Genomic DNA, 25,896 nt, shown 5'->3' with positions numbered 1-25,896 from the left:
TTTCAAACAAAGCAGGGCACATTTCTCAGACAGTCACCCAGAACAGCACCTCTCTCTACAGAGAACGCACCTCTCTCTACAGAGAACACCACCTCTCTCTACAGGAACCCCCCCCTCTCTACAGAGAAAGCACTCTCTCTACAGAGAAACGCACCTCTTCTTACAGAGAAACACCACCTCTCTCTACAGAAACAGCGCTCTCTCTACAGAGAACACCACCTCTCTCTACAGAGAACACCACCTCTCTCTACAGAGAACACCCCTCTCTTTACAGAGAAAAGCACCTCTCTCTACAGAGAACACCTCTCTCTCTACAGAGAACACCCCTCTCTCTACAGAGAAAAGCACCTCTCTCTACAGAGAACACCACCTCTCTCTACAGAGAACACCACCTCTCTCTACAAAGAACACCCTCTCTCTCTCTACAGAGAACACCCCCTCTCTCTACAGAACACCACTCTCTCTACAAAGAACACCTCCTTCTCTCTACAGAGAAACACCACCTCTCTCTCTACAGAGAACACCTCCTCTCTCTCTACAGAGAACACCCCTCTCTCTCTACAGAGAACACCACTCTCTCTACAGAGAACAACTCCTCTCTCTCTACAGAGAACACCCTCTCTCTACAGAGAACACCTCCTCTCTCTCTACAGAGAACACCACCTCTCTCTACAGAGAACACCACCTCTCTCTACAGAGAACACCTCCCTTCTCTCTACAGAGAACACCTCCTCTCTCTCTACAGAGAACACCACCTCTCTCTACAGAGAACACTTCCTCTCTCTCTACAGAGAACACCACCTCTCTCTACAGAGAACACCTCCTTCTCTCTACAGAGAACACCTCCCTTCTCTCTACAGAGAACACCTCCTCTCTCTCTACAGAGGACACCACCTCTCTCTACAGAGAACACTTCCTTCTTTACAGAGAACACCTCCTTCTCTCTACAGAGAACACCTCCCTTCTCTCTACGAGAACACCTCTCTCTCCTCTACAGAGAACACCCTCCTTCTCTCTACAGAGAACACCTCCTCTCTCTCTACAGAGAACACCACCTCTCTTCTACAGAGAACACCACCTCTCTCTACAGAGAACACCTCCTCTCTCTCTACAGAGAACACCTCCCTTCTCTCTACAGAGAACACTTCCTCTCTCTCTACAGAGAACACCTCCTCTCTCTCTACAGAGAACACCTCCTCTCTTCTCTACAGGAACCCTCCCTTCTCTCTACAGAGAACACCTCCTCTCTCTCTACAGAGAATACCACCTCTCTCCTCAGAGAACAACTCTCTCTCTCTACAGAGAAACTCCTCTCTCTTACAGAGAACACCTCCTCTCTCTCTACAGAGAACATCCTCTCTCTCTACAGAGAACACTGCTCTCCTCTCTACAGAGAACACCTCCTCTTCTCTACAGAGAATACCACCTCTCTCCTCAGAGAACAACTCCTCTCTCTCTACAGAGAATACCACCTCTCTCTCTACAGAGATACCACCTCTCTCCTCAGAGAACAACTCCTCTCTCTCTACAGAGAATACCACCTCTCTCCTCAGAGAACACCTCCTCCTCTCTACAGAAACACTTCTCTCTCTCTACAGAGAACACTTCCTCTCTTCTACAGAAGAACACTCTCTCGCTCTACAGAGAACACTTCCTCTCTCTCTACAGAGAACACCTCCTCTCTCTCTACAGAGAATACACCTCTCTCCTCAGAGAACAACTCCTCTCTCTCTACAGAGAATACCACCTCTCTCCTCAGAAACCTCCTCTCTCCACAGAGAACACCTCGACCTGAGAGGTAGTGAGACCATTTCAACACCAAGACCTGAGAGGTAGTGAGACCAATTCAAGACCATGACTGTAATTGTGTAAAATTGTCATCATAATAAGACTTAAAATGTCCAGTATTTCTGTGTTGATATTTCAGAAGAACATATTGATTCTTTAGACATTCTGAATGGTGAATAAATACATGCTGATGGCAAGTAGAGCGACTCCACACATATGTACTATCCCAAACACAGTGGGGAACAATAAGGGCCCTCTACACTTTCAGAGAAAGGCCAACGATTTGATCGCCTCAGTTTTTGTTAGAAAGGAAAAGGTTAAAATGAAGAGAAAAAAAAGATCCAATCAGGATTTTTCTCTGGTGGTCTCGGGGGAGATACATCTGGCTAGCTAAGTCAGCCATTGGCTAGGCTATCATAAGCTTGATAGAAGGCATCTGCCATTCAATTGTAATAGGGCAACATTTTTGAGTGACAGTGGAATCAGCCAATCACATTAACTTGTAATGGCCAACAGGTCACTGTGCAATAGTGAGCACTAGTTTTCCCACGGTCTTGCTAGCTTTTSCTGTAGGCTAGTTTGCAGCGGCTGCAGCGGGTGTTATCAAAGAGGATGTTGTTGCTAATTTGTTAGCTTCTCCCTTTTAAAGAATAACTTTCAGCAAGAAGTTACATTTCAAATGATCATCATCTGGTGAGTGGAACTGTGTTTTTATTGCAGCTCGCATGCTGTTGTTGGCCATCTCTTTGAAAATATCTTATGTCATGCATTTAAACTTTAGATCACCAGTTATTTGTGTGCTAAACATTAAACCTAGGTCCAATAGGTTCACCACTGTACTAACCTGTCACACACTGAAGACCTAGGTCCAATAGGTTCACCACTGTACTAACCTATCACACACTGAATGTCTATAGGGTCACCACTGTACTAACCTGTCACACACTGAAGGTCCAATAGGTTCACCACTGTACTAACCTGTCACACACTGAAGGTCCAATAGGTTCACCACTGTACTAACCTGTCACACACTGAAGACCTAGGTCCAATAGGTTCGCCACTGTACTAACCTGTCACACACTGAAGACCTAGGTCCAATAGGTTCGCCACTGCTAAGACATGCCTATAATAGATATAAAGACTGTTACACTTTCACCCTGTCTCCCCTTTACTAATAGTAAGCGCCCAACTTTCCAACAATTTCCCCAACTCTTCACTATCAGAGAGTCAAGGCAATTCTTCAATGACAGTATAGGACAGTAATGTTACGAGTTAAGTAGAAATCCCAGCTTTCTATAGGCCATAAGATATTGTTTCAAGAAAGGAGTGTATATATTTGTCCTGGCGAAGGCTTTTATGCGCTGACTAAATGGAAGTTGATTATGAGTTTTTTACTCTGCAGGTCTTGGGAACACCAAGTCAAGACAGAGTAAAAATGTAACCGACACGAGATACTCAATATGTGGTTTCGAGACCCGACTCGAGTACTACAAAACTGGACAAATGTAACCGAACGTTGTCGACCAAAGCRTGCTCCTTCGCAATCAGCTGGAAGTGCTTGTGAAATTTGCCAACTGWTTGCATGGGACAAGGTTTGGTCTGTTCTTTGGTTAAAATCAGAAATACTAAGTGACATACAGACCAACGTACTGAAAGTTGGGTTAATAACACTAGTCTGCGGATATTTGGTCTCAGATTACCTCCAACAGTACTTCAGGACAAAATCAGCAGACAACAGGTAAAGTACGTTCAAATTAAGTTAATTCAACAGTCTGACTTGTGATGGGACTGTTCACATAAAGTGAGCCTACTTTTAGAGACAAGAGAGGAGTCTTCCACTCTTGGATTCATAGAGGTTAGGGTTGGCTTAGATTGTTGACAACATGTAAACTATATTTTGTCTCCAATGTTTATTAAAAACAAAGACATTTGCTAAATGAGCAATTGTCTCTCAAATACATCATTACAGTTGTTGGTTAGCTAGTTAATGAATTTTAGCCATATTAGCATTGACATGAAGTCAGTCAAAACATCTCAAAGCAAGACATGGTATCAAGAACAAGATGAAACTAGCTGAAACGATTCCCCACATKGCAGTTTCTTGTYGTTGTTGCTAGTTATCTGGCCATTCAGAATCAAAACAACTCACATACTAATCTAGTGCCCCATTGAAGCCTGCACATCATTTTTGTGATGTTGTCAGCTAATCCATATATATCACTTTGGAAACATACTTGTTTTCTCCACTAGACGGTGCCACTAGATTACTTCATGATAGTGAGAGGGAAAATAGATTATACCCTATTATAAACTGGGTGGTTTGAGCCCTGAATGCTGATTGGCTGACAGCCGTGGTATATCAGACCGTATACCACGGGTATGACAAAACATTTGTTTTTACTCTTATAATTACATTGGTAACCAGTTTATAAAATCAATAAGGCACTTCGGGGGGTTTGTGATATATGGCCAATATAACACGGCTAAAACTGTATCCAGGCACTCCGCGTTGCGTCTTGGTTAAGAACAGCCTTTAGCCGAATACCACACCTCATCAGGCGTTATTGCTTAATTCTAATTTGTTCCCAGTAGTCATACTAATTAAATCAAGCGATTAACAATTCATTTTCCTTCTGGCTTCCTCTGCTATAGACACAATTACTGCACCCAACCCTCAGCCACCCGACCCCCTAATGGTAATTCAATTAAACAACGCCATCACCTCTTTTATGTAGGGCTATGGGGTAAAGCAATTACTGCAATTTGTWAAAAGTCCACATTTTTCAGACAGCAGTTTCCTCTTTAAACAGCAAATATCCCTTCATGATTCCTTTGGCCTAGGTGGAGGCAAATTGAGATTTCATGTTCTTCATGAGAAAACTATCATGTTGTCAAGTTAGTGTTGTCACGGCCGTGAAAAGAAGAGGACCAAGGATATATTGAAGCAACATCTCAAGACATCAATCTGGAAGTTAAAGCTTGGTCGCAAATGGGTCTTCCCCATTTGTTGTGGCAAAATGGCTTAAGGACAACAAAGTCAGGGTACTGGAGTGGCCATCACAAAGCCCTGACCTCAATCCCATAGGAAATGTATGGGCAGAACTGAAAAAGCGTGTGCGAGCAAGGAGGCCTACAAACCTGACTCAGTTACACCAGCTCTGTCAGGAGGAATGGGCCAAAATTCACCCAACTCATTGTGGGAAGCTTGTGGAAGGCTACCCGAAACGTTTGATTCAAGTTAAACAATTTAAAGGCAATGCTACCAAATACTAATTGTGTATGTAAACTTCTGACCCACTGGGAATGTGATGAAAGAAACAAAAGCTGAAATAAATAAATTTTCTCTACTATTATTCTGACATTTCACATTCTTAAAATAAGTGGGGATCCTAACTGACCTAAGACAGGATATTTTTTTTACAAGCAATGTAATTTTCCGACTTCAAACGTACATATCTCTACATATACAGTTGAAGTCGGAAGTTTACATCACCTTAGCCAAATACATTTAAACTCAGTTTTTCACAATTACTGACATTTATCTAGTAAAATTCCCTGTCTTAGGTCAGTTAGGATCACCACTTTATTTTATTTATCTCTACATATATAGACTACAGTCAAGTTATCTCTACATATATGACTACAGTACCAAGTTATCTCTACATATATAGACCTACATGTACTGTACCTACATGTCTCTACAATACATATACCTACATGTATTGTATCTCCATACAGTATCTCACACATATATCGACCTACATGTACTGCATATCTCTACATATATAGACCTAACTGTCTCTACATATAATGACCTACATGTACTACTGTCTCTACATATATAGACCTACATGTACCTACATGTCTCTACATACTGTATATAGTCCTACATCTCTATGATCAAATAAATGTCTAGCACCAAGGAGGACCATCACAGGGTTGTAAATCTGACGATTAACTGAAGGCTTGTACATACACACTGATGGAGGGGTGGTGAGTCAGACTTGCATTAAACTGATTTGGTAGATATACTTGACATGTGTCTGCAGCACAAGCACATTGTCTCTTATGCTTGTGTCTGCCATGGTCATTTATCATCAAAATATATGCTAGTTGAAACGGTTTGGCATGAGCCATCAAATCTTCAAAAGTTATACAGCTGAGAGCATCTTGACTGGCTGCATACTGCTTGCGTATGGCAATAGCACCACCTTGATTGGCCCAGCTTCCCTGCCATCAGGGGCCCAGCTCCTGCATCCAGGACCTCTGTATCAGGTGTGTGAAGAGAAGCCGAAATCGTTAAAGTCTCAACCACCAAGCCATAAACTATTCTCTCTGCTACTGTGCATCAAGCACAACAGGCTCCTTAAAAACTTACGGCTGAGATCCTCGAAGGGATCTGACTTGACAACAGCCAGTGAAAGTGCAGGGCGCCAATTCAAACAACAAATCTCATAATTAAAATTCCTCAGCATACAAGTATTTTACACCATTTTAAAGATCAACTTGTTGTTAATCCCACCACAGTGTCCGATTTCAAAAGGCTTTACGACGAAAGCACACCATTTGATTATGTTAGGTCAGTACCTAGTACAGAAACCACGCCTTTTTTCCAGCCAAAGAGAGGAGTCACAAAAGCAGAAATAGACATAAAATTAATCTACACCTTTGATGATCTTCATCAGATGACACTCATAGGACTTCATGTTACACAATACATGTATGTTTTGCTCGATAAAGTTCATATTTATATCCAAAAATCTTAGTTTACATTGGCGCGTTATGTTCAGTAATGTTTTGCCTCCAAAACATCCGGTGATGTCAGAAATAAGTCAGAAATAGCATTATAAATATTCACTTACCTTTGATGATCTTCATCAGAACGCACACCCAGGAATCCCAGTTCCACAATACATTTTTGTTTTGTTCGATAAAGTCCAAAATGTATGTCCAAAATCCTCCTTTTTTGTATGTCCAAACACCTCCTTTTTGTTCACGAGTTTAGTTCAAAAATCCAAATTCATGACGCGCAGGCCAGGCGAAAAGTAAAACAATTCCATTTCAGTTCGTAGAAACATGTCAATCGATGTATAGAATCAATCTTTAGGATGTTTTTAACATAAATCCTCAATAATGTTTAAACTGGAGAATTCCTTTGTCTTCAGAAATGCAATGGAACGCAAGCTAACTCTCACGGGGGCGCGCCTGAGTGAGCTCATTGCACTCTGCCAGACCCTTGACTCAAACAGCTCTCATTCTCCCCTCCTTCACAGTAGAAGCCTGAAAAAAGGTTCTAAAGACTGTTGACATCTAGTGGAAGCCTTAGGAAGTGCAATATGACCCCATAGACACTGTATATTGGATAGGCAAACCTACAAAACTCAGATTTCCCACTTCCTGGTTGGATTTTTTCTCAGGTTTTTGCCTGCCATATGAGTTATGAGTTATACTCACAGACATCATTCAAACAGTTTTAGAAACTTCAGAGTGTTTTCTATCCAAATCTACTAATAATATGCATATCTTAGCATCTGGGCCTGAGTAGCAGGCAGTTTACTCTGGGCACCTTATTCATCCAAGCTACTCAATACTGCCCCCAGCCATAAGAAGTTAACAGCTTCTATCCCCATGCCATAAGACTGCTAAATAGCTAATCAAATAGCTAACAAAATGGCTACACGGACTATCTGAGTTGACCTTTGTATTTGATTCTTATATTTGAACTCTGTGGGCTTTACACACTACGCACACTGATACTCCAACACACAGACAAACACTAACGCCATCATTTGCTCACACACACATAACATGCACATACATTTACACTGACTCTACAGACACACACACACACACTCACTCACAGACAATCACTATATTCGCTGCTGCTACTCTATTTATCATATATCCTGGTACCTAGTCACCTTACCCCTTTACAAATCTACCTCTATCCATCCAGTTCCCCTGCACATTGTAAATATGGTACTGGAACTGACCTTGTATATTGTATGCTTACTTGCTTGATCGTGTTCTTATTTTTATTTCTCATGTGTTTTTGTTCTACCTTGTTATTTCTAGTATCAACATGGCGCCGACAGAGATGGTCGCCTTGCTTTGCATTCTTAGGAAACTATGCAATATTTTGTTTTTTTATGTATTTTTTCTTACACTGTTACCCCAGGAAATCTTAAGTCTTATTACATACAGCCGGGAAGAACTATTGGATATAAGAGCAACTTACCAACATTACGACCAGGAATACGACTTTCCCGAAGCAGACCGTCTGTTTGGACCACYACCCAGGAAAATGGATCGGATCCCAGTAGGCGAACCAAAACAATGGCGCCGCAGAAGGGAGGGGGCAGACGGACTGTCTTCTGGTCAGGCTCCGTAGACGGGCACATCRCTCACCGCTCCCGAGTATACTACTCGCCAATGTCTAATCTCTTGACAACAAGGTAGACAAAATTCAAGCAGGGGTTGCCTTCCAGGGAGACATCAGAGATTGTAACATTCTCTGCTTCACGGAAACATGGCTCACTCGGGATATGTTATCAGTCGGTACAGCCACCCGGTTTCTTCACGCATCGCGCTGACAGAAACAAACATCTCTCTGGTAAGAAGAAGGGCGGGGGTGTATGCCTTATGATTAACGAGTTGTGGTGTGATCATAACAACATACAGGAACTCAAGTCCTTTTGTTCACCTGACCTAGAAATCCTTACAATCAAATGCCGACCGCATTACCTACCAAGATAATTATTTTTTATTATTATCACAGCTGTGTATATCCCCCCCCCCCCCCAAGCAGACATCTCGACAGCCCTGAAAGAACCTCATTGGAATCTATGTAAACTGGAAACCACATATCCCGAGGCTGCATTTATTGTAGCTGGGGATTTTAACAAAGCTAATCTGAAAACAAGGCTCCCTAAATTTTATCAGCATATCGAATGCGTAACCTGGGCTGGCAGCATTCTGGATCATTGCTACTCTAACTTCCACGACCCATGCAAAGCCCTCCCTCACCCTCCTTTCAGCAAATCTGACCACAACTCCATTTTGTTGCTCCCAGCTTACGCGCTCAGGTCTGTTCAATGCTGGTCCAACCAATCTGATTCCACGCTTCAAGATTGCTTTGATCACATGGACTGGGATATGTTCCGGATAGCCTCAGACAACAACATTGATGTATACACTGATTCGGTGAGTGAGTTTATTAGCAAGTGCATCGGTGATGTTGTACCCACTGCRACTATTAAAACCTTCCCCAACCAGAAACCGTGGATTGATGGCAGCATTYGCGCAAAACTGAAAGTGCAAACCACCGCTTTTAATCATGGCAAGGCGACCAGAAACATGACCGAATACAAACAGTGTAGCTATTCCCTCCGCAAGGCAATCAAACAAGCTAAGCGTATAGAGACAAAGTGGAGTCGCAATTCAATGGATCAGACACAAGACGTATGTGGCAGGGTCTACAGTCAATCACGGATTACAAAAAGAAAACCAGCCCCGTCACGGACAACAAGGTCTTGCTCCCAGAAAAATTAAACAACATCTTTGGTCGCGTTGAGGACAATACAGTGCCATTGACATGGCCTGTTACCAAAACCTGTGGGCTCTCCTTCACCGCAGCCAACTTGAGTAAAACATTTAAACGTGTTAACCCTCGCAAGGCTGCCGGCCCAGATGGCATCCCTAGCCGCGTCCTCAGCGCATACGCAGACCAGCTGGCTGGTGTGTTTACGGACATATTCAATCAATCCCTATCCCAGTCTGCTGTTCCCACATGCTTCAAGAGGGACACCATAGACAAGCACCATATCACCTCCAYCCTACCTGACACCCTAGACCCACTCCAATTTGCTTACCGCCCCAATAGGTCCACAGACGACRCAATCGCAATCACACTGCACACTGCCCTAACCCATCGGGACYAGAGGAATACCTATGTAAGAATGCTGTTCACCGATTACAGCTCAGCATTTAACACCACAGTACCCTCCAAACTCGTCATTAAGCTCGAGACTCTGGGTCTCGACCCCGCCCTGTGCAACTGGGTCCTGGATTTTCTGACGGGCCGCCCCCAGGTGGTGAGGGTAGGAAACAACATCTCCGCCCCACTGATCCTCAACACTGGGGCCCCACAAGGGTGTGTTCTCAGCCCTCTCCTGTACTCCCTGTTCACCCATGACTGTGTGGCCATGCACGCCGCCAACTCAATCATCAAGTTTGCAGATGACACTACAGTGGTAGGCTTGATTACCAACAATGACGAGACGGCCTACAGGGAGGAGGTGAGGGCCCTCRGAGTGTGGTGTCAGGAAAATAACCTCACATTCAACGTCAATTAAACAAAGGAGATGATCGTGGACTTCAGGAAACAGCAGAGGTAGCACCACCTGATCCACATCGAATGGACAGTAGTGGAGAGGGTAGTTGTTGTGAAATTGTTAGATTACTTGTTAGATATTACTGCATGATCAGAACTAGAAGCACAAGCATTTCGCTACACTCGCATTAACATCTGCTAACCATGTGTATGTGACCAATAAAATTTGATTTGATTTGATTACATTGTTATTGATTACTACATTGTTGGGTTTAGAGCTTGCAAGTCAGGCATTTCACTGTACTGGTGCATGTGACAATAAAACTTGAAACGTCTGTTAAACTGCTGTCAATTTAAATGAAATATGAAATACAATTAAGGAATTTATCCATAGGGGGTCTATACATATCCTGATAGTCTTTTTATAGTTTTAATTATCAACCTAAAGTGTATCATAGCTTTGATTTAATCTCAATGTCTGAGTGGCTACATTTAGAAACATTTTAAGGGGTTTATAAATGTCTAGTTGGTTTTCTAAGTGTCATACAGAGCTTTCAATGAAAACTAGAAATGGCTGTGGCATTGGCCTTTGTAAACCAATGATAAAGTAGGCCAATATTCAGCTTGTCCTATGGCTGTAAATYCCATTGTCAAATCCGGCAAAGCCATTACCATCAAGTGCTCAACACTAGCCACTTGATGTCCCACTCAAAAGGAAATCCGTCCAACACATTGTTGAATTAACTTGCTCCTACTTCTATTTGACTAAATCTGATTATGTGGAAAGCAGGCACATTCTTCATTGAGTTGGGAGTTGGCTTGATTTGTGATCCAACTTAACCATAAGTGTTTTTGCARGGTTGGAGGGAAGGGAACAAACASTCAAAATTGCCACAGCGCTGACAACAGTGGGTTCTCCTGGCTTGTGCCAAACTACACAGAGCCCAGCAAATCGAATCTATTACAACCGGAGTCTTTGCTGAAAACTATTTAGTAGAATCCACTGATAAACAGAGGTAGCTCAGATATYAGTGTTGATTGTGTTGAGATTGGTTTGGGATAAAAGTACAACAGCACATCCAGTGATATAGGTTTCTATAAATCATGACAGAGGAGAACAAGGCTTTATTTCAGGAAAAACACCTGGACTTAGATCAAGACGGTATTTTACAAGTTATACATTTCTCCAGTCAAAGTGGATAATATGGCTTTGTGATTTATGATTTGTGCCTGGTAGTGGTTTCCTGCTGTCACTGTGGGGTGTTTGACATGGAACAGGTGGTGAGTAAAAGATCTCTTCAATATCCCTCGCAGACAGACACGTCCTTCACTCACTTTGTGCATATTATTTGACAAACAGTGTGGTCCCAGAAAAACAAAAATACATTAAAATGAAATCAAAACTCACTTATGTCTAGACTGGAGGAATCAAAAGCATATACATGACTTGATATCTGAAMGAATATGACCTAAATGACTGAAGGCTATGGAAAGATATAATTAGCTCTGAGCTTGAAGTTAGGATGGATCTGGATCTTACATTGATCCCCTGGAACCTCATCAGACACTGGGATTCTGCAGTATGTTACTACACGCCATGGCATCATTGAATCTCTCTCCACTACTCTTGTTATAGTAATGGAAAACCAGACTTAACAACAAAGTTGTGTCTCAGCGCTCCGTCAGGATAAGCAGTCTCAAAGTAGGAATGCAGATCTARGATCAGTTCACCCCTGTCCATGTAATCTTATTCATATGACCAACATAGCAAAACTGATCGTAGATCAGCAATCCTACTCTGAGATGTCCTGGTTTGTTCTGTTTAAGAGGAGCCACATCAGCATGGAAGTAGGTATGTCAGTTCTTCACCTCCCTCCGTGGCTCAGTGCTCATCTCAGACTATAGACCAGGGTACTCAACTACTATCTGAGAAGGTCCGATCACACAGATTTCCCAGGTGGAAAAGGTCCGGATGGATATTGTCATTTATCATTGTAGCGACAAACCCCACCTCTCAACCCATGCAATCCCAAAATGTTCAAATTGTTTACACAATTTTTTTGCATTTTTAATGCWAATTTTCTGCAATTCTACACATTTTACCATGTCTTATGTATGCTCATATGATACCAGGGGTCGAAGCACAACTGAGTCCCCCCCTGTATTGACGATGTTCTGGGGGCTCTAGAATATAGGAGTGCTGATTCAGGATCCGGCTCCCCCTGTCCATGTAATGTTCTTCATTATTATCTAAAACCAAATCCTGTAATCCCTGCCACTGAAAAACATCCCCACAGAATGATGCTACCACCACCATGCTTTACCGTAGTAGGGAGGGTGCCAGGTTTCCTCCAGACGTAACGCTTGGCATTCAGGCCAAAGAGATGCCCTGGAAGCCACACACYTGTCTATATAAGGTCCCACAGTTGACAGGTCATGTCAGAGCCAAAACCAAGCCATGAGGTCGAAGGAATTGTCGTAGAGTCTGAGACAGGAAGCCAGAAGCCACTCCTCAGTAAAATGCACGACAGCCTGCTTGGAGTTTGCCAAAAGGCACCTAAAGACTTGAATTTCAAGAAGAAAGACAAGTGACGCTGTTTCTGTTAACAATTCACGTAGAAAAGGTGATCTTGTGCAATGTTGCATGGGACAGAAATGGCATACAACCATTTCAGCAGTCATACTCTGAGACTCTTTCTACAGGCCCATGCCTGTGGGAGTCATCATCAGCATCAGTCCAGTGGAACTCTGGCACCTCTCTCTTCACCTCTCCCCCAGCTCACAGCTCGTCTAATAAAAGAGGACAGAGGTGCTGCTGAGAATGAAGGAGCGTCTGTCGTAAMACACTCCACAGATAGGAATCAGCAGGAGACACTTTAGGACACTACTAGTAAACCCATTCCAAGCAGAGAGACAGCGCTCTAAATATCTATGGAATGTGTGGGGGAAATAACATACATTTGTCTTAGTATGCCATCACTGCAGCTACTTTAAAAGGGGTGCAATGTTTTTCCTGTSTTTTATTTGAGTAGAATGGCAACTAGTATCTTAAACAGAACATCTTAAACTGTAAAGGATATGCTGAAACATTACCCTGCTTTGACAGGTTGGCCTTTAAAAAAATGTATTGGGAGAAGAGTTGGTGCACTAAGCAAGGCAGACTAAATCTAAAGGCGAAAGGACACATTTTATGAAGATATTAAGTGAGTGGCGGAGGTTCACAGACAGTGCTCCTGCCAAAACATCTCTTTATTCAGTTGTGTTATAATAAGCACTTCTTGGACAACTGTTTCCCATTCACATCTCAGAGCTCTCCTTCATACCCATTTCTACCAAGAACAAATACAGAACATGATAACAGTACATCAAACAAAGCTAAGCACAGCTAAAATCTTCAGTCGATCACCTTTTGATCCCTGAGAGGCACCATCCTCCATAATCCATCCAGAGGAAGAGAAGGGTTAGCTCAACTTGGCTGCCCTTTGAGCATCTCCTCACATTGGAGTGTACTGTTCCAAATTAACATAGCTCTCATCTCTGGATTACACTGTAGAGCCCCATAGTATAAGGGCCGAACTCCATCCAAGTTGAGCTGATAGAGTGAGATCCTCTGAACCTCTAAAGCAGAGATGAGCAACTCCACTTSTCAGGGGTCTACCTGGTGTYACACRTTTTCCCCAGCCCCAGCTAACACACATGGAAATCTAATCAGCAAAATTAGAAAATCCCCATTGAAATATGTCTGTTGAAGATCTGTTTTGTTGCATGGGCTGCATCTCAATCCACTGCATCCGCCAATGTCGACCTTCCACATCTGCATTGGAAGGTGGCCGAACTACAGTACAGAGGTCTTTGTCAGACCAAGAGACATCCTGAAAATCGGTCTTCTCACGAAAACGTCTGTAGCATCCGAAATAGTATGACCACTCTATGGAAAGATGAGACTCTCAAAAAGACGATGGCGTTCTCCATTTTGCTCTATAACCCCCAGATGCGGTATTGGACACGCCTGAAGTCGGTACCACCGATCTGCCAACGTCTATCTGTAGCGCYTGAACAGTTTGGGCTACACACTGATATGACCCTTCTGTGGAAAGGTGAGACTCTCATGAACATGTACATGTTTTGCTCTAGGATGCCCACAAGCTTCTCAAGACTCGTCTGAAGGTAGCCCGGTACCAGTTTAAAAAAAACTATGGATGTATAGTATATATGAAAGTAGATTAGTGCCTAAAATAAGATGGATAACAGGTGTCAAACAGAACAAAAATCTTGATCTTTCTATCTCTCAGATATAGGACAGACACTACACAAAAAACATCCTTATTTKATTATATTTTTGACTATCTGTTTTTGCATGTATAAATATGTTATTCAATGCGCTTCTATGGGCTAATAGCAGTAAGGCCAAATTCAATGTTTCATCTAATAATTGTTTTATATTTTAAAACCTAAAGGTGTCCTACAATTCAAAATCAAATGGCTAAATTATCCTTGGTCTGACCTTCTTAAAACAATTCCATATGCCCCTGCCCCCCCCCCCCCCCCCCGCTTAGACTCTTAAGGACTTAGAATGTAATTAGTTTAATCATCTGTGTTTGCTAGGGATGGGGGGAATAGTCTGACATCTCTGGCCCCCGAGGACTGGAGTTGCGCATCCCTGTTCTAAAGGTTAGATGCATTATTAGAAAGCTTACAAAGTCATTAAAATCTAGAATGTATGTTTAAAGGTCAAGTTGAGACAGTTATGAGAGAGTGCCATGGGAAATASCACCCGGGAAAAATAATCAGCAAAATAAATCGGTGAAAGGAGCATTATTACCATGTTAGGCAAGCTTTAATTGCGATGTGATGATCTCTCTCCTCAAGGTTAAGGTTAGGCATAAGGTTAAGAGTGTAGCTAAGGTTAGGGTTGAGGTTAGGGTTAGGTTTAAAATCAGATTTTAAGAAGAGAAATGTTAGAATAGGTGGGGTTTATGACTTTGTGGCTGTGGTAACTAGTGACGACCCAAGGAGAGGCTCACTACGTCAGTAAGTGCACAGTCCATTAGTACTCTGACATTTTCACTTGTTAAAGTGCTGCTTTTTCTACTCTCTTTTTAAATGAAACATGGCCTGATCCTCACAGGGAGGGAGGGAATGATGAATGTGCTCTGAAACTCCTCCACGAGACAATCAGGGAGAGACATTGTTCAGTTTCCACGCAATAATTATACTGTTGGCTTCCACATGGTGCTTGATAACTGTTAGGGACCAAGAATCCTCTTTGTAATCAGGCCAAACTGTGAACTCCACAGGAATTAGAGCTGAAGTTCTACTGGCTCAACGATTTTGTAGAAAATACTTGATGAAGCTTGTATCATCAATGTCGGTTAACCTCAACATGGTAATGGTAATCAATAGATAACTGTTTCCATTTAAACTGAAGTTTATCTCAAAACAATAGTGTTTGAGGAGTGAACAACTCTCTCCAAATTATATTCACACTGAATAGACTGAGAAATAAATGACGGAATGTCAGGTATGAGAAATATAGAGGAAGTAGATCAAATCAATAAGCAGGAAATGAGTCCCTGCATGCTAAGGCCAATCAGCTTCAGAAAGGAAAAACCTCCTTGACTTTGCCAATGTGATTGCTTATTGAGAAAAGTTTTATATATCCTGGAACCAGTTGTATCTGTGCTAGCTGCCAAACAGTTTTTTTCTATGGTGGTGCAATAGTCCAACCTGTCATTGCACTGTAAAATTAATCTACAGCAGGATGCCTCATACTGAAGTTTGGTGTGAGTGTATGTGTGAGCTTATGCATAGAGTGTCAGGATACACAGTAAATACATTTTAAAGCAAAGAAGCAGACGAAGAAAGAAGGAGACTACGTTGTGTGTCAGGCACATAGCCTACTGTAGTCCAGAATGGGGAGACAAAACCCCAAGGTGGCAAGTCCATCTCTTAAACCAGTTATGGAAAACGTTGTTGCTTTGACAGCTGCAAGATATTGTGATTCTGTAAGGGTTTCCATCTGATTTAAACATGCCATCGTGTGATGAGGCTCACGTCTGTCTGTCGTAGGTCTGTCTGGGAACCAGGATGTGTGGTACTTGTCTGTCAAAGGTCTGCTGGTAACCAAGCTGAGCCATATGGTTACCAGCTTTGGGACCAGAATGACAGCAGCAACCCAGCTTGTACAAGAACCTACATGTTTGATGACCTATGTGTGTGATTGGGTTAGCATTAACATTACTGTACACCTAAGGAAACATTAATGTGACGTTATGCTAACATGACTAGCATAATTATTGACCCATGGGACTCGAATGTAGAACATGATAAGAGGAACATACATGTAAGTTTGCTTTTACCTGGTACATGAGGTATACTTATTCTAAGAACTCTCAGTCAGATGCATTCCCCGTGTACTGAGAGGTTGGAAGTGACGCATACCATTTATCTTGTATTGGCTGAAGGAGAAATGAGCTCCGGCTTTCTGAATCAATAGGCTGTATTCTAACTGTGCCCCAGGGACTGGAACTGAGGGCCATTGCTTATGGGAAAGGGCAAAAGGTCCCAACCTATGTGACCTGCTCAATTCACTATTATATAACAAGCCAGGCAGCAAATGAACACTCCAATCCCTCCCTCACTGATTCTGTGGAAAGAGAGGGAGAGACTTTGAATGCTTAGCATTTGGAGCTAACAGTAATTGTTTATGGAGAGCTTGAAGGACATTATTATCTGTAATGTAAATGACTAGCATGCTCTCTATCAGAGCCAGGTGACGTCAAAAGGAAACCTGACGCCAGGGATTAGTAACGTCTCTCCGTCTTCAATTATCATTCATTATCATTTATTAAAGCTGTCACATAGCAACAGAAAAAGTCATACACATTATAGCTCCCTGACAGAGAAGAAACCATAGCACATGAAAATAGTGACCCATCTTTCTTCCATCAAAAGAAATACTGAGTGTTATTACAAAAGTTTATTCTTCAACAACCTTGTTGGGAGATTTACTGTAGAGCACATTCATGCTGTGAGCTTGCTCTGCCTTCAGGGCAGCTTTCAGAGGCGGCACCCTAAGAGTGAGAGTGGAAGGTTGGGGGGTTCCTAGGGTGAAGACATGGTGACGACATGACGAAAACTGAAAAAGGATTGAACCAAAATGTCCAAACCGTAAGGGAATGTATGGCTTTGAGATACAACTCTTTCTATGACATTGTTGCATCTAGATCAACTTTTAAAAGGCAATGCTTTGTTGAGATTCAAAAGTACCAACATTTGTGTATGTTTAAAATTGGCATAACAAAAATGGTTATTGTTCTTCCTCATTGTCTAATATCTCCCCAGATGAGTTATGTACGATTGACTTGATCTGCCTATTACATTGTAGCTCTCTATGTGAGGTGCAGTCCCTTGCCTTTCGCCTCTTGACAACTGACCTCAAAGCTCAGCCTCTCTCAAGACCCATTTATAGGTGTTAACATGTGTCCTGTGTTCGGATCATCTCCACATTCTGATTGTACCCACATTTCCAGACAGGTTTGGACGGTTCAAAGACTTTGATCAGATCTTATGTGTAAGTGTAAACAGACAAGATCAGGACAAGATCAGGAGGAAGGATGCATGTTAGCTGCAGGTATAAATGGGGCTTCAGATGTCCTGAGTATGCAGAGTCTGGGGGTGTTAGAATACACCACAGGGACTAGAAGACGCCTGTGGTTCTGATCACTAATGAACAGGTGAATCATTGAATATATCATCACTTTGACCTTTTACGTACGTGTATGTTATCCACAAAGGATTAATAGGAGCTCCTACTGGACAAAGCAGAAGATACAATGAATTACCATACGTCCCATTATCAGCTGTCAAATATGTGCTAGTGGAYGGTTCTCCTTTCAAATCTACCTCTTGCATGTAAAGTACTATAGTAAACATGAAAGGTGTGTTATTACCACAGGAGGTTGTCCTTTTTAAATCTCTACAGGCAGTATTCTAATTCTGGATTTTCAACCACCAACACATAATGTACCATGTCGATCACAGAGCTTTATATTCCAGGTGTCATGGTAACTGCCAGGCCCGGGGGAGTGCGTATGCAGAATCCTGTACCTATTATCACAAACAAAACATGATGGGACACACTTTTTAGTTTGGCTGACATTATTATGGTGGCCACTGTCCACTGAATACTGGCAATAGAATGTTGTGATGTACAAGGTTTATAAACATCTTGAACATAACAAAGCTCAATCAACAGCTGTATGAGACCACATCAGTCGTAGCATACATGTTCAGCCTTTACCATTATACTGTGCTGGAAGGATAGGCCAGCAGAGCTACTGGAATGGAGAATATAAAGTCATTATAATTGCCCACTGAACAGACAGACTCATTTTACACTCTTTGCAGAAAAATACATCACTATTTAAACTTTAAAATCTCAGAAACAGAAGCCTTCATTATGCAGACAGAACAACGCTTCATCTGCTTCATTGGCTGAATTCACTTCCTAAAAAACACAAACACAAAATAAAATATACAAATGAAATGTTAAGATAGTTCACGGACAAACATTATGTTGCATTGTTTGTACAAAGTGCACGGTCTTACTCATAAAAGGAATCATTTGAGAAGATGTTTATATAATTAGAATGGATTATACACAGTGTAGTTACTTTTATATTCTTCTTTTTTTTTAAATGACATAACAGAATTTTCTGAATGTATCACCAAAAATTAAATTAAAAATTAAATTAAATCCTCAGGATGAATGAAAAGGAAAGTTAATAACTTAAGTGATCAAAATACCTATTCATGGTTTACATCATGTTGGTCTCAGACAATCAACTGATGAGAAGACTATGGAATAATCTTTTTACATTATCATCTATATTTTACAAAAGTGCTAGTGCTTCAATTATGGAAGAGGTCACAGTGAGTGAAATCGTTTTTTAAAAGGAGAATTTTAAAAAACGAACAAAAAACACATTGGTTTGATGTCTGTAGCGGGAGGGTATAGCACTGTAAATGCTCTGCCTATATATTCTAAATACATTTAGCTGTCAGTTACTGCAGGAAAAAACAAGAACATTTGTATCGACCAAGACCCTCTGGAATAGCAGAACTGTCATTGCCACTAAAAACCTTCCCCTGAAAAGTATAAATATTCCTAAAATAAAACTCAACGTTATTATTACTTCTCATGAATCTCCAKGGGAAAGATTGAATCCAAGGACAGGATGAAGGAGTGTGTGACTGAAGTTTCAGTTTTGTAAGGAGGAAGACGGGATGGATGTAATGATTAATGGCTTAATGCTTCTGGACACTGTGTAACACACTTGACCCTGCCGTCAACACCCAACACTCTGAGTGATCTGAATGGTCATCTACATTCTCTGCATTACAGAAACATGAGGACCGTGCTGTTAGCCCATCAAAAGCMGATATCTACAAAGGTTGGACATTTCATCAGGAAGTTCAACCAACAGGATCATTTAGTTTAAATTGAATGTGTGTTGTGTGTGTGTGGGGGAAAATACAATTGGTAATCTCTTCATCCTGTTGGTTGATCTCTTTACATTGCTTACTAAAAGTAAATATTCCCAGTGCTTTGGACAGAAAATATAATTAACTGAACCACTGGTCCTCTATTTGGTGACTCATAGAAAATGAAATGCTGGCTTTGGTGGCGAATACCTAACATGAGCCAGACCTCATTGGTAGCCTACTGAAGGACTCAGCAAGTGGATTGGTTTGCTCTGAAATTGCACAGGAAAATAACCTAAGTGAAAAAGCCAATGTTTACATTTCAGGTGCAAGTAAACATTGGCTGAAGTGCTGCGTATACAGTTCAAGGATACCTTTGATTGTTCATGAATATAAAATGTGAGTACATTCTGGCACATGTTTTCAGGCTACTGTTAGTCATGTATAAAACATTGGATGTTACTGTGGACTGGACTAAACACACGTGATGTTGAGAGCGGCACTTCAAAAAGCATAGGACATGATCTCCAGTATGCACACACGTACTGTACAGAGTACGGTAGTAGCCTACCACACAGCAGCAGTAGGAGGCAAAATACTGTGACCAAGATTAAATGACTCCAGCAACCATAACTTTTTAAAAGCTTTCATCGAAACTTGTCCATCTTATTGCATGGTCCATCCTTGTAGACATCTGAGAGATGAGTCATGACAGGGAAGGGATGGATCCTTTATATATTTTAGCAGCTAATAATACTCATCAAGAGTCGGTCAAGAGCTGAATATCTTCATACTTTACCGTAGGTGTGTTCAATTACTTTCTATCCCTTTGGGCTTTTGAAGATTGTGCAGAACATCAAGAGAAATCAGATGATGTAGGCTGCTAGTGATTGAGTACAGGGCACCAATGACAGGGAGAGATAAGAGACCTTTACATTTTTTAAATTACAACATTTCAAGTTAATGCTTCATTCTAAGTGACACTAAGCCTTACTGAAACATTCTCTGTTCTAACGGAGCTATAGTGGATCAGAGAGATTTKGAGTGTTTTCCTTCCTTTTCTAAGCAAAGGAAATATGGAAGGACACATCTTAAAACCAAGTTCATATCAAATAGCTTTGGCAAAATTATTCACCTTGTAGTGTTCCACAGTCCATAATCAAATCCTGCTACTAAGAATGAAGTCCGGAGATGTTGTTGAGTTGGCTGTCTCTCAGTTGGAGAGGCTGTTTTACAATGACCCCCTCTAGGGATGGTTCTGACCCAGTCCCTGTCTCAGCCTGCATGGGGAAGTGTCTGTCTGACTGTCTGTCTGTCTGTGGTTGTCAGAAGCAGGACTCCTGCGACTCTGTGTCCTCTCTTTGCAACGACTGCTTTTCCTGTTCAATGTGGTTTCCATTGTGCAGGGCAGCATACCTGAAATTATACGAAACACAGAATGTAACATTAGTTTCAAAGTGACATGGGGTTATCATTCAATGTGCTTCAATATTCTGAGACATTCCTAAAACACACACAGCACACAGATTACAGAAAGTGCATAACAATATATTTAATTTAGGATTCACTGTTTTGTCGAAATTATAGCCAACCCTGGAACGGAGAGAGGTATTGTTGAGTAACTTAAATCCCACATAAAGAGAGCAGCATGTCTCTTCTGCCAGGTTCAAGCAGTCTGGTTAACATGAAGCTCTGGGATGACAGTACATTGGGTTTGGCTCTGAGGAGGTGAGCCATACTTTCTCTTCTCTGAGGTTGTTGTTGGCAGCAATACAGGAGTGGAACYACAGTGAAACCGTAACTGGTTCCCTAAGGGCCATGGTCAACCAGGATTAGTGAGGAAGCTATAATGTAGTCCGAGTGCTTTATAACGACCACATTCAGATACACTGTTCAAATATACAACTATACCCCTCCAATTATACGATGTGACATGAACAAGTGGGATGTAAGGCTGAGTCAAGACAGCGAGACTCCTACTTGAGATGACAACTCTCCCTTTCACCATCTGGCATCATGAGAACTTGAAGATACACCAGATTGGCATATAGGCAGACATTTTGACTTTAATGGATGACTGAAATAGTGTCATGTTGAAGAATCGAGACGATAAAGAATGATGATTTAAAACCATCGAGCTGCACATTTTATTCATGCCATCAATTTACTTTGACAAGTTTAGGGCCACAGATGTTTTCTTAATCCTTATTTCTCCGGACACGGTGACTCTCAGATGAGTTAGCGATATGATCAACCGTTTCATATGGAGTTCAATTTCAGGGATGTTTTGCACGGATCATCTCCCCGCAAAGGACATAGAATCAGAAATTAGCATGAACTCCCATTTACTGTAATGTGATCATTCATTCACTCGACACATATAACATTCTATTGAGGAAAATTTAGACATTTCTTGACATCGTCCAAGGCTTTGGAAAAGCAGTCAAATGACCATGCTATAGGACTATGTCTGCATAATTGAAAGGCTTGTCCAGAAATAACCTCTCTTTCACTTCATATTTGAGAAATCATATGACTGGGGTTGTAATGGTGGTGGTTGTAGAGGTAGAATTTGAATCCTATTAACCCAAAGACCAATTAAAGCCTGTGGTTTTAATGTCTAACATGCTGACCAGACCGGACACGTCGCGTGTGCGAGCGTTGCAAATGTTGAAATCCAAGTTATTCAATTATTGCACCCACACTGCTCGCACGCGCCAACGAGCGTCTGCGTTGCCAAGGGCTAAAATAGAAGTAATTCCTATTTCTGACGCAGATCGCTCTGCAAGTCCTGCCTCTCCCATCTTCTCATTGGTTTATAGAAGCAGGTACCCACGTGCCATTTCCTCATTGGTTATACCCACATGGGTGATTGAAAGACGAACTGTTTTGCCGGTCGTCGTGGTAATACTATGAAAGTTTAGATGCCAATCACCACATAAGTTCAAAGATAAAAAAGCCTGGAAGGAGGAGAGATGACTAGAAACGATTCGGTTGACCGTTTTATGTGTGGATTAATTGTCGGAGTAGAGGACCTTGTGCATTTCAGGTAAAAGAACAACTCAATGTTTATATCCCAGGACAAATTAGCTAGCAACAGCAAGCTAGCTAAATAGGACAAATTAGCTAGCATGTGCAAGCTAGCTAGCTAAATTGCCATACATGTTTAATGCTTTTCGACCTGTCCCCAAATTAATGTAATTGTTTCAGAGTATGTTTTGATATTTTAACCTGCGTGTCGTGATCGATCGCGTTTGGTGTGGGGGGACAAAATACATTTATGCACGATGGCGCACGATGGCGCACGATGGCGCACGCGYGCAGCCGGTTTGAGTTCCGYGTTAAACATGGGTATAATTKTAATGAGGCCGGATGCATCGGTCAAGACAGACACCACATTTGTTTAAACCAATGGCATCTTGGATTTTATTTTCAACCAAGGGTTTCAGAATGATATTCATATACTGGTAAGGTAATATTCAATAAGGTAAGGTAATTGACTCCAATAAATGAATATAGCAAAATCCTGGATTGGCAGAATTATGGGTGATACCACTGCATTAAAAATCATGCTCACTAAATTACATTTTAAACATGCAAAACAGCAATTCATCAAATGGATGATAAAGAAAGACCATTTGTAAACCATATAATGAGACATTTCTCTGGAGTAAATTGCTTACACAGAAGTGAATTAAAATGTCACTGTAATGTAGACTCACTGTCTCATTAGGAGATGTTTTCATAARCAACCAAACCAAAGGTGATTCCTGCTTAGAAATTGGCCGTGAAATGTACCTTCAAAAAAACTCAGACCTCCCTAATGTTCCGGAATTTAGCAGAAACCAAAATTGCTGCCACATTGCAGTGTTTAACCCAACAAGTGCTACCACCTACCCACAGAAAGGACCACAGACTGAACGGAAGATGATGACACTGCTCCTAATGGATTAAATGCTCTGGAAACACATGACTGTGTTAGAGGGGAAGATCCTCTTTTTCTCTGTGTCCCTATATCAGCCCCTCAGTTCCTGGGCCTGTGTCCACAAAGTGTCTCAGAGTAGGTGTGCTGATCTAGGATCAGTTTTGTCTTTTAGATCAAAATGAATATGATTGTATGGACAAATCCTAGATCAGCCCTCCTACTCTGAGATGCTTTGTGGATACGGGCCAGGCCCTAAGCTCTATATACTAAGGATGGGGCTACAGAAACACATAAGCTGCCATAGGCCAGAGCCCCCGCCGTGTGTCTGTCTGTCTGTCTGACCTTCCTTCCACTTGACTGGGATGTCTCTGCTGACCACTCTCCACTGCTCTCTCTCTGACTCTCATCCTGACTTCATTAACACCTAACACCTAACCACTCTTTTCACCAACCATTCTTTTCAAGTCATTGCGATATGGCTGGATGTTGGTCTTTCAAGCCAAGGCTGACTACAGTACATCTCATCTATTCATGCTCTTCAGTTTGTCCTCATGTATGCATGCTCACATGATCTATCGTGTTGAAATGGTAGCCTCAATCTCCACAATTACAATTACACAAACAAAAAAATCTATGACATCAATGAGTTCAGATCAGATATTTAGCCTACTGTACTTTCACTAGTAGTGTGTGTATTGTAAATACATTTGAAAAGACTGACATTTTAATACAATCTATCTAAAACATACTCAGGCTTCCTGAATCCAAAAACGTTACTTGGCCAAGCTTACAAATAAGAACAAATACCTGCCTTATTTTACCTGCTCTGTATTCAAACTAGCGCTGGATGATCAAAGATGTGTTAAAGACATCCAACTCAGCTCTCATCTTATTGGTAATAATGGCTCTTTACCACTGACTACAGCATAGCAGCCACTTAGATTTGACCACAGCAGTCAAGTGTTTGATCTGTGCCATATGCTGCACTGTGGGATAAACGCTTCTTGCCCAGGGACCCACACACTACAGAGACCACAACCTACTCCATACTGTGAACTGTAGAATACTGCCAATCACATACACTGAGAGTAGAAGGCTGGCAACTCTATTAGGAATTATTGCATACAATTGCAGCTACTCTGGTAGAGGATGGCAGTTCAAAGTGAACTCCATCATTTACTGTAAGAGGGATTTAACTTCTCAACTTTGACCCAGTAGAATAAATCTGCTCATCCTGACAAATTTTGGCTGAACACCTTTGTTCGGAGAATGACTAMACAGTTGGACATCAGTTTGAAAATGTAAACGGTGAAATGAAAAGACTCAGAGAGTGGGGACCGGGAAACTAACTAAACAACAATAAAAAGAAAAAGGATTGGATCAATACATGATTTCCTTTAGTTTTTCTGGTTACCTGGGTAACATCAGAGTGAAGAATAAAAACCCTGCTATAGATTGTCCTCCTGCTAAGGACCAGGAGCCTTCTCACTGAGCTGTATGGGATTAGGTAGAAAAGTAAAACCCAGATAACTTGCTCCTCTTGGTGATCTGCAATCCTGCAATTCCAAGCTTCCTTTGCAGGGGGAGAGGAAATCTATTATATACTAATCTACTCCAACATGTTCTAGTTCATACCAGGGCACAGGGAGGGCATCAGGGCACAGCAGGAACAGCATCCCTTCATTCCACTGGGGCTCACATTCCACTTGTCATTCTCCAGAAGAGGGACAGGCAGGGCGGCAGGGGGTCACGGGCAGGGGGCCCCAGATTTGACTTGAATGATACCAGCCTGATTAAGTGAGCTATTGTCTCTCTAGGGATGCAGGCTGAATGAATAATACTCCGCCTCAGCCACCACCCACTGTTGTTTCTAGTGTTTATGTATGCAGTCGCAGTAGCCCTTTCCTGCAGTCAAATTACCTAGTGGCTTCATGGGTGAAATTATCTTAATATTTTGAATAATTTCATAATTAATACACACTTTTTGTTGTTGCTGAAATGTCAATCAGTTTTGTTATATTTCAGTCTTCTGTGATGTATATAAAGTATAATATTGGGATGGAAACTCAAAATTGGGTATGATTTAGCCAAATGTAGTAATTAACATAGGAATCTCTTTTTAAAGAAAGACTTAAATGAGAAGTTCCATCATACAGAATGCCTATATGCTAGTCTGGATATAGACATGCAGCTCCATCATACAGAATGCCCATATGCTAGTCTTGATATAGACATGCAGCTCCATCATACAGAATGCCCATATGCTAGTCTTGATATAGACATGCAGCTCCATCATACAGAATGCCCATATGCTAGTCTGGATATAGACATGCAGCTCCATCATACAGAATTCCCATATGCTAGT

General features: G+C 41.6%; 1 protein-coding gene across 1 annotated transcript in view; it reads right to left on the bottom strand.

The window, feature by feature from the left end:
* Positions 1-16,958: 16,958 nt before the first annotated feature.
* Positions 16,959-25,896, bottom strand: part of LOC111967110 (5-hydroxytryptamine receptor 4-like) — a 78,865-nt gene continuing 69,927 nt past the window's right edge. Inside the window, exon 4 of the mRNA XM_070444729.1 lies at positions 16,959-21,022. Coding sequence (XP_070300830.1) covers positions 20,932-21,022 — 91 coding nt within the window. The 3' untranslated portion in view covers positions 16,959-20,931. The remainder of the gene's footprint in view (positions 21,023-25,896) is intronic.

Source organism: Salvelinus sp. IW2-2015, linkage group LG8, assembly GCF_002910315.2.
Source record: "Salvelinus sp. IW2-2015 linkage group LG8, ASM291031v2, whole genome shotgun sequence".
NCBI lineage: Eukaryota > Metazoa > Chordata > Actinopteri > Salmoniformes > Salmonidae > Salvelinus > Salvelinus sp. IW2-2015.
This window is presented reverse-complemented; position numbering and strand designations above follow the sequence as displayed.